Here is a 10,767-nt window from a genome sequence, read left to right as displayed (position 1 = left end):
GATATCGATATGGTAGTAAATATGAACACGTCACTACACACTACTACATCAATATCGCACGCATACATACTCACAAATCGTCGGTAAAACAGCGAATTTTTGGAGTTGATCTCGGGTTTAGGTAAAAGTGATGCTATTTTCTTCTGTAAAAGAAAATGATTTTTTAAAGCTTTATTTCCAAGTAATAATTCAATTTTTATGAGCCAACATTATTATACTATTTTTTTTTTCAAAGTACATACATTCAAATATTATTAGTCTAAAAGCTTAAAAAACTTTATTTACTTATATAAAGGTTAAGAATTATTATTCGATATCACATTTTTTCAAAACATTTATATTTAAATCTGTATAAAATAAGTAAAATACAATCCTACTTCTATTATGATCTCAGGAAATGGATTAAAATAAATTGGAAAAATTCATTTTAACATTCGCAAATATTATACTTTCGTACTTCTGGAAATCTGAATTCATTTTACTGCCTTATAATGCTTTTGTATTCATTTATAGGAACTGCATGAAGCACATTTTTATGCCATTCAATCCAAAAATATAAGTTCAGTTTTAAAAAGTAAATCGTGAATACTGGCTAATTTAAAATTCTAGATAGGAAATGTAGTTTTGTCAATCTAAATAAATTCAAAAGAAGTTTAGTTTATAATAAAATATATTTTTCCGATAAAAACAGAAATGTTTTGAAAACTCCACTTTTTTGGGGTAAAGTTGTCTCACAAATCTAATTAATTATTCAATTTAATGGAAACACGTTGTTATTCAATTTAATAAAAAAACTATTTAACAATTGAAAATTAATTATAATTAAGTTACTGTTTTGTAAAACGTCACTTTTTCGAAGAAAAGCTGCCATTTTTTTGTTATTTCATGAAATGAAGTGAAATTAACTTACGTGATTTTTTAGTTAAAATGATGTACTTTAATAAAAAATTATTGTTGTTGCAGAAATAGAAAGTAAAATATTTTTTCCAGAAGTTGGGATATTTTCTGTTTATTTAATTATAATTTGAATCTTTTTAATAAATCTTAAGAAAAATAATTTCAATGAAAATTAGGTATTTTAAGAACAAATGTTGCCAATATATTTTATATAATTATAAAGTGAATTATTAATAAAAATCGTTTACATAATTAAAATTATATTAAAAAGTACTGTTTATATTATCACGGAAGTTAAGACAGAAAATAGATTGACTAAGATTAGACATACAAATGTTTTATATGTTATTATAATGTAAAAAAGGGAACATATTATAATGTTTATAACGTAATGTAATGTAAAAAAAGGAACATATTACAATGTATATAAATGTGTAAAATGCTAAAAGTAGGCACCGATCTAGCACACATTATTTGAATACAAGTGCGAATATGCATCACAACGAATTTGCAAAGTTAATATTTTGTTAATCTGCACGAAACTGAAACTGTGCATGTTCGTACCTGTCACCTGAGGTACTGAGCATATTTAACATAGTGAGAATAAGCCGCGACAAATGTCTCTGTGCAAATGCTATTAATTCGAAAATTTTCGCGGTGCGAATTCGCACTCTTGTACCATTTGAAGTTTAATCCTCTTATTAAAGAGATTTAAATATTTATTTTATTTTTAATTATAGTTTTATATTTTATTTAAAAATATCTTGAGGCAAAATAGAGTAGTATTATTATCTACCATTAGGATTCAGTGATATGAATAAATATAAGTAGAGCTAGCAAATTGTTTGAAATATTTTAAATGGACTTTACTATGCTCAAAAGTAGAAGGAAAAATTTTATTATATATAATAACTGCAATAAAAATTATTATATCTGGCAAGGATAGAAAATAACTCTAGATATATACTCTGAAGTCTCTGATATCTCATTGAAATTTAGAAATTCTATTATTTGTAGAATTAAGAAATCGAATCATAACAGCCTTAGAAAAAAAATTAGTCCCTTCAATAATTTGTAGCAGCAGAAAGTTTGTTGTCACTAGGCTGTGTGCTTGTGAAATTAATTTGACAATGAGAAGTCTTTCAGATCTTTATTATCTGTAAAACTTTTTCTGTTGTTTAAATTAAAATAGGACCTTGTATATGTATAGGTATATACAAAACATTTTTTTCTTATTTAAACGTAGAATCTAAAATGCTTATTAAAAAGTTATAGCAAAAATATGCAAGAAACAATAAGCTCGTTTATTGGTTGACTTGATATCAACAGACTATCCGTGTTTCCTGATAATAGCATTAAACTAAAATAACTGAACTTTGTGGAAAATACGCTTTAAAAACCAATATTGATAGTACAGAAGATACTTTATAGTTAGTATTTATAGTTAGTATCTTTTTTAATACAAGGAAATTCAAATGTTAAAGCCAGAGGCATGATTTTCTGTTGTCCGATCGAGCTAAAATTTGGTATTCTTTATTTTGGAAACATTCTGGAGGATGCCACGGAAAAAATTTTAAAGTCGAGAAAAAATGAGAATCACCCTAATATATATAGGATTAATATTGATTTTATTTGTTAATCAATTTTAAATGACATAAGAAGTTTAATTTAAAACGTAATTAAAATAGATATTAAAAATTTGTTATAGTGAGACAATAAAATTGTCCTTGAATAAATTTTGGTTAGGAAAATTTTTTTATATTACAAGCGATACTTTATTGTGTAATTTTTTTTTAAATATAAAAATTAATTGTTGATTTTTTAAAAATTATCTATTTAAAGTTATTTAAATTTAAGTTAAATTTAATTTAAAAGTATAAATTATGTTTGCATACAGACATACATATCACATATGAAGCTTATATCCAAGTTTGCTGTGAGCATCCCTGCTGGATTAAATGGTATTCATACTCCATTTGTCTATCTGTGGAGGATTATGCGAATTTATGCTTTGAAACCAGAGGTGCTAGTTTGTAGTATGATTCTGGCAATTATTCTGTTTTACATACAAGCCGTGGATATCTGGAGCAGAGCACTTCTAGGAAAAATACAACATACCTTAGGCCGCACAACATCTAAGGTACAAATATATTTTTAAGACGCATTATAATAATTTATACTTTAATTTATATGATAGATTACGTTGATAATAGATTAAAAATTGTTTTATTTAGTTGAAATAAAATAAAGCAATTTTTTCAATATTTAATTATAATATTGTCTAATTAAGAGTTTAAACTGTAAACATTTTTAATCTTTACGTTTTTTCACATACATATATATAGTATTTAAAATTTTTATCTGAAGTTGTTAAGATAGAATAATTTTCTTATGAAGATATTGTTGTCTTTTTTTCTTTTATGTTATGTATTTTTTGTACAGGTGTCTACACTGAAATTTTTAGTTAATGATTCAGTGAATACTGGAATAAAACTTAATTGGGAACTAAAACAGGATCACATTGCAGCATATGCTGTGCAAGGACATAGAGCTCGGATGGAAGACCGTTTTGTGGTGAACGATGACATGAACAATACTGGAGTTTCTTTATTTGCAATATTCGATGGCCATGGTGGAGAAGTATGATTAAATTATTTATTGTATCGTCTTTTTTAACATAATTTCATAATCTTGTAAAGAATAATTATTAAGCGTAAGGATAAAAAAATATAATTTATATGCTTGTTCACAGATTTTTTAGTCTATTAATCTTTAAAAAAAGAACAAAATAATATACTTATAATACCGAGTATCTGACTATAAAGGTCGGAACAAAACTTATATAGTGTGTTAAAGTCGAATAGGTGAAAAAAGTTCATATGAATTATGACTTGCTTTGCTGTTAACTAATGCACAGCCATTTATACCCGCGTCCAGTGTTTCAGCATTTCAGAATGTTTATTTTGCAAATATTGAAAAAAACCTCGCTCCAAATTGCCATATGCAATGAACAGCAATGAGTTATATATCAGAGTGTAGGTCTGTTTGAGTACTTGAATGCGAAAAAAAGGTTCACTTAAGGGAGGAATCTAGTATAACCGGTTCAAAAAATCGAAAACTTTTTTGTTTTAATCAATAGTAATCTATGTAAAAAATATATTTCCAAAGTTACAGAAATTCAAAATTTTGAAGAACCTCAATTTATTTTTTGCGCGAAGGCGTGCAATTTTTTTTTAAATTACTTTTTTGAAATTTTTAAGAATTAAAGATTACTCAGAAACTGTTTAATGAAGTTTTACCGATGCATACATGTAGTTTATTAAATTCATTCGCCAATAAACCTAGAAAATTAATAAAATAATTAATTTAAACAATTTTTATTGCATAAATAAAATAAAATTTTTTTTCTTGTCAAATTAATTTTTTTAAAGTGTCGCCATTTTCTCAATTAAAAAAAAATTAATTTTTTCTAATTTTATTGGTTCATCGACCGACATAATTTCACAAAAAATAAATTCTTTTGTATTTTTGTTTCAGACAAATACAAAAGGCGCTACAACTCCCGCCAATTTAAAACTTTGGCGAGGAGATTTGCAGTTGCTATAAAATCAGTTATTTTTTAACAAAAAATATTTGCTGATATTTTTTACAAAAAATTTCTTTACATGTTTGGGGAGAAGAGATTCTTATATAGATGCATATTAGCATCAAAAGATATTAAATTGCTCGTCAATTTAATTTGTTACAAGTATAGATTTCGACTTCATATAAAAACTGTGTTTCAAAACCGACAAAAATACAGCGCACAGTTTGTATGTATGTGGTTGGAGATTGTAAAACAATAAAAATTATAACATTCGTACGTGTCGGTTCGCATAGGCATTACTTAACTATATTTGATTTATTTTTGGGAGCCTAATTTTTTAAATTTAAATTTAAAGAAATATTTTAAAAAATATGTTATAAAACAAAAAATCTTTAAAAAAATTCGTTGTATATTTAAAAAATTCCATAAATTATCTTTTTAGCGGTTTATACCAGATTTCTCCCTTTCTTTATTGTATGCGCTAAGATACAGGGCGTTGAAACATTAATTTAACATTCGGCAGACTCATCACAAGAGTTGACGAATGTTTTAAAAATGTCTTCTACATATTCAGATGGTGCTTTTATAGATCCACCGAGATGCCGAGCATAACCTAGATATCATATTATGATAATTATGTGAGCACAACAGCCAACAGTCCTCTCCGTACCAGAGGCTGGCCTGATCCACCTGGTACATCCGTCGTTGCGTGTCTTTCCCTCCAGGATGGACTCCAAAGGCATCAAATTGCATCGGAACACTTAATTTTCTTGCTATGACGGCATAGCATGCGATCAGGGATTTAGCTGGACAAAACCACGATTTTGTCCGTTATTATCATCATCACCACGAGGAGGTGCTCTGGACGCAAGAAAATTAGAGTCCCTCTAGTTAGAGTTGAGACATAAGCAAGCTCTCTCGCGATTGGTCGGCGCCATGTCTTGACCAACTGATGTGTTAGTGAAAAAGGTGAATACGTGTGAATACGTGAAGCCAATTTTTCTTAGTGTGAGGCACCATGTCTGGACTAACTGATGTGTTAGTGAATAAGTGAATACGTGAAGGCCTCACACTACGGTCTTATGTCTTGACTCTGACTAGAGGGACTTTAAAGAAAATTTATATATATTTATACATACATCATTAAGACCCATTTTCAAAATATATGATTAACGAAAAAAGTAACTAAAACTTGAAAATTAACTAAAACACACGTAAGCTTATAGTCAAATAAACTAAAGATTATGTGCAGGCCCGGCGATTTGTCTCGGTTCTAAGTGTGGAATACTGTGGAATTTTCTGATGAAAAATCTCTCTCCCCGCTACTCCACTCACTCCACCAGTAGTTGAAAAAATTTTCAAGTACACAAATTTTTTCTTTTAATTATTTAACTTGAAGAAATTGAGGCTTGTATAATGAATAATCATAAATAGCCAATAATGCATCTTTGCGAGCCGACATGGATGATGGTGTGTAATAATTTTTACTGTTACAATATCAAGCCACATGCAAACTGTGCGTCGTATAAACTGTCGATCTTAAAACACAGTTCTTACATGAGGCCAGAATTCATTGTAACGAATTAAATTGTTGAATAATGTAATAATTTCGATGCTAATAATCTATATCATCTATTAAAAATCTTCTCCCCCCAAATCTGTAAAGAATTTATTGCGAAAAATATCTAAGATTCTTAATAGATAGCTTATTAGCATCGAAACTATTAAATTGTTCGACAATTTAATTCGTTACAGTGGATTCTGTCCTCATGTAAGAACTGTGTTGTAAGACCGACAGTTTATGCGGCACGGTTTGTATGTGGCTTGATATTGTAACGGTAAAAATTATTACACATCACATCCGTGTCGGCTCGCAAATTAATTAAATTAATTATTGATTATTTATGATTTAATTATTTATTTTTTACAATTAAAAACGGATGCTTTATAATTATTTTTACTTATAAATTCATTTAATTAATTTATTAATGTCATCTATTACAGCCTCAGCTAAATCTCTGTGACCGGGTGTAAATTTTCCGGGTGTGGAAATCCACACTTACCTGATTTTTGGATGTGGATTGCTCCACACAATCCACACATAAAACGCCGGGCCTAGTTACGTGTACATCAGTTGAGTTACTATACACATCAAGTTAACTTGATGATCAAGTCCTAATAAAACATGGTTAAAACAATAAACTTAGTAATTTTTAACCTTTAGGTAACCATACATTGTGAAAATGGGCCTAATATACTTAAAAAATTGTAATTGAAGAAGACAATGCTTTTTACCAAAACCCTCGAATTTAGCAAACAAGAGATCATATCGATCATTATAGTACATTTGACACTTTATTTAACTTCCACGCATACAATGTAGCAACTTGGAACTCTGGTATTATTTTTACACTTATCCTACCCTGTACATAGATACATAAGTCAAAGCTGTTCGCTCCACAGATTTCTATAGAATATCTAGATCGCTAACATGCTATAGTTTGTTACTAATTGTGTATAGAAATCTGTGGTTTGCTCATGGCCATGGCCACGGCCAAAATATATAAATCGGAACGAGGTTCTTTTAATTCTGCGCTGAGATAGGATTTATTCTCTAGATTTAAAAATGTAATCCAATCAGCAAACCATTTATTAAGCTGACTTTTGTCAAACATATACTATTGTATTGTTCAAGTATATCGATCTGAGCTATTTGTAACAATTAAAGTCACTAATTAAAGATTAAAATCTAAAATACGAGGATTAAAAATCTTGAGATCTTCCTTTAAAAACTCAAAAATTATTTATTGACAACCTTTCGAAAAATAATTATAACTTGGTACTATTTATATTTATATATTTTTTATAAATTTTTTTATAGTTTTATAATGGTAATCACCAAAATTTTTTGGATATTGAAGTGTGTAAAAAATCACGATATTTATGTATTTTGACGTATCGGAATACATAATTTTGTTAACAAGTAAGATGAAGTGATGAAGCCAATTTTGATTTAGTATTCTCTAGATATTCTAAAGATATAATAATGCATAATGTAATCTGAGCAATTTTTAGTTGTAATATAAAACAAATATGTAGATTTTTGTTTGTGATCAAAATTATATAACATTAGAATTTGATATTATACTGAGTATAATATCAAATTTACTGATATTATACTGAATTTGAAACATATGCACTACTATGTAGAAGTATTAAAATTGTAATTTTAATATTAAACAAAACTAAAATCTGAAATTTATTCATCTTTTATGTTACACAATTATAGCTTTGAAATAATTTTCTCATTTTTTCTTTTTTTAATAAAAAGAAATAAAATATTTTAATTCACAATTTAATTGTGTGTGTTATCTCTTTTTAGTTTGCAGCTAACTACGCTCGTGATAAACTTATCTCCAATATTAATAAAAAAGTTATTGAATTGAAAAACTTCCTGGCTGGCAAAACATCCGTTTATCAAAATGAACTGACGTTAAAAGAGCCAGAAAAAAAGAAAGACGAAAATAAAAGAGATGAAAAATTTCTAGAACGAAAAAAATCTTTTCGAAAAGTTGTAAGTACGTCTTTGACGGATGACTGTATGAAGAAAGCTATTGAGGTGACTGATCCAGAATTACTTGATAAATTGGAGAGCATAACACCGATTACAAGAGAGGTAAATATAATACAAATAATTGAAATAATATAAACAAATTAAGATTAGGCCAAACTAACGAGCTTATTTAAACTAGTATAACAGCGTTTTTTATTACAATAAAATTTCTAATAAGCATTATACATAAAAAAGATCAACGCTATACATGGTACATGTTTCGACCTAGATTGGACTTCTTCAGGCCATCTCAACGAATAATAATTACAGATAAAATATTAAACCATAATATATAAATTAATACGTTTACACCCATAGGGTCAAATTTAATAAGAATGTGTTACAATTATGAGAAGTCGTCGATGTAATCCGATTGAAACATTCGTTCCGGCCCAATTTCATTGTCTGGTGTATAAAAAAATCCAACAAAATGGTCAATCAGTTGGCAAGGATTGAAAAATCATTATTAAAGTCAGAATACGAAGCTAAATCTTCCAGAAGCAGCTTTCAGAATAAAGATTTCAATAATGAGTGAGAGAGAAATTAAAATCGAACTGTTCCAAATGCCAAGTACAGTGAACGTAATAATGAAATAATACACTAAAATATACTTCAAATTATAATATATTAGTAGTATTTATATATGTAATATGTAATAAACACATATAGATACCGCTAAAAATTCGGGGCCACCTAAATAATTTCTGAATGGTTTGAGATATTGGATTGAAATTTACAATGGTATCATGATGAAATCTATAGGTAATTTAACCTTGATAACACTCACTTCAACTCTCCAGGAGGGGCGGAAGGAGAAAGAAGTTGATCTTAAAAATGGCATGTTGGGTCAAGTGAAGGCTTGTTTGAAGGGTTTTTTTGAGACGAGAAGTTTACGTGAGGTCGTTGAGATCTCTTTTTATTCGCAGAGTTGCACTCATTTGAACATTAGTGTTATTTAACATTAGCTTATGACGAGGACGTGAGGAAGATAAAGTTTCGCACATGTCCCTCACACACGCGCGCGCTCTTCCACATGTATTTCCATCCACTCAAGAACATGCGCAAAACCTTATCTTCCTCATGTCCTCGCCGTGGGCCTCGCTATATAGTGCTAAATAACACCAATGTTCAAATGAGCATAATTCTGCGAAAGAAAATTGTAGAGACCTGAACGACCTCGCGTTCTTCTTGTCTCGAAAAACTCTTTGAAACGAGCTCTCATTCGATCCCATATTGCCAATTAAGATTTTCGACCCCCTTCTCCCCCCGTCCGTCTCGGAGAGTTAAAGTGGGTGTTTTCAAGGTTAAATGATAAATTACATAATGCTATTGTAACCCTATTAAATTTTTGATAAATTTCAATCCAATATCTCGAACCATTCAGAAATTATTTAGGTGCAGGTCCCGAATTTTTGGCGGTTTCTGTCTAATATACAGTGTCTAGTATACAGTGAGGGGCAAAAGTTCTGGAACGGCTAATTATTTCAGAAAGTATTGGTTTTATGGAAAAATCTTTCAAACAAAAATTATAGGTTTAAGAAAATCTATTAGCTGGTGATATTTATTTGAGCTTTGGTTGACCTTGAAAAGCGCGGTTAAGGTCAACATAAAAATTTTAAATGTAAACCTCTATTTTTCATTACATATTCTTGTAGCTGATGTCGAGAGTTTTTCAAAATTGTGATGAAGTTATTTTTCAAGTACTTTACCAGCTAACAGGCACACGTCAAAATTTGATCAGGGAATGATAAAAAATGACCAATGTAATGACATTAAAATGATGGGAAAACTAATGTTACGGACCGATGACGACATTTTAAGACGTTAAAAAGACGTACGTGACTTTATAACTATTTTGAATTTTTTTAAATTACGTTTTAGTGGACGTCTTAATAACGTAAAAGATTATAAAAATATAAATCAAAATTACATACAAAATTATTATTAAATTGACTATCACCTTGCTTACTGCTGCAAACTTTTCGCGTTCTGTGTATAAGAGTCATTATTATTTATCACATGGATTGAAATTCAATCTTTGACAACATATGTCAAGATCAAGGTCAAACGTTATTGCTCTTGTTTTCATTTTTGAAAATTATTTTTATTTTTTGAAAAGAAGAGGAACAACCTCCAGTCATCACCTTTACATATATATGTTGTACTTACGATCCTGAACAACATTCAAAGTTTTAGCCATTATTTGAACACCTTGGATAATGCTAATGCCGGCGGAATTGTAACTTTCAAGCTTCATAACTCGAGATTTACTTAAAGTGATGCTGGAAGGTCCGGAAAATTTACACGAGATCGATAAAAGTTTGTTCAATTTCATTAATATGTACCTTTAAATGAACTTCTTACAATATCTTCTGTCTTAGTCAAACACGTACATTGTCCTTATCTAACTTATTGAAGCGCCATCTCTTGCATAATCCGGCACTTACTATTAGGCATAATTTTTGTTGTTTTTACTATTTCGTATTTTGGCTATGCGTACGAAATTACCACAAATTGCAGTTTAGTGGATATCTTTTTTTCTACGCTTTCAATCTTAGCTCAAAAGGCTTTATTGTATTATTTGTTCATGTAATTTGTGGTGTTAGACGTAAGCATTTTGTACATATGAGCTACAGAACTTTTACAATAATGAAATGTTTATGTCAGGTTA

General features: G+C 29.0%; 1 protein-coding gene across 3 annotated transcripts in view; it reads left to right on the top strand.

Annotated features, from left to right (window-relative positions):
- The window catches only part of LOC105461820 (protein phosphatase 1L), a 27,350-nt gene that overhangs the window by 2,709 nt on the left and 13,874 nt on the right, over positions 1-10,767 (top strand). For 2 of the 3 annotated variants that reach the window (XM_011708323.1, XM_011708325.1), the window contains exons 2-4: positions 2,795-3,037; positions 3,340-3,537; positions 7,866-8,159. In XM_011708323.1, coding sequence (XP_011706625.1) covers positions 2,810-3,037; positions 3,340-3,537; positions 7,866-8,159 — 720 coding nt within the window. In that variant the 5' untranslated portion in view covers positions 2,795-2,809. Of the gene's footprint in view, positions 1-649; positions 652-2,794; positions 3,038-3,339; positions 3,538-7,865; positions 8,160-10,767 lie in introns of all 3 variants that reach the window. The other variant, XM_011708324.1, reaches the window with a different exon arrangement.

This window comes from Wasmannia auropunctata, unplaced genomic scaffold (genome assembly GCF_000956235.1).
Source record: "Wasmannia auropunctata unplaced genomic scaffold, wasmannia.A_1.0 LD276928.1, whole genome shotgun sequence".
Lineage (NCBI taxonomy): Eukaryota > Metazoa > Arthropoda > Insecta > Hymenoptera > Formicidae > Wasmannia > Wasmannia auropunctata.
Note: the sequence above shows the minus strand (reverse complement) of the source record. Positions and strands in the feature narration are given on the sequence as shown.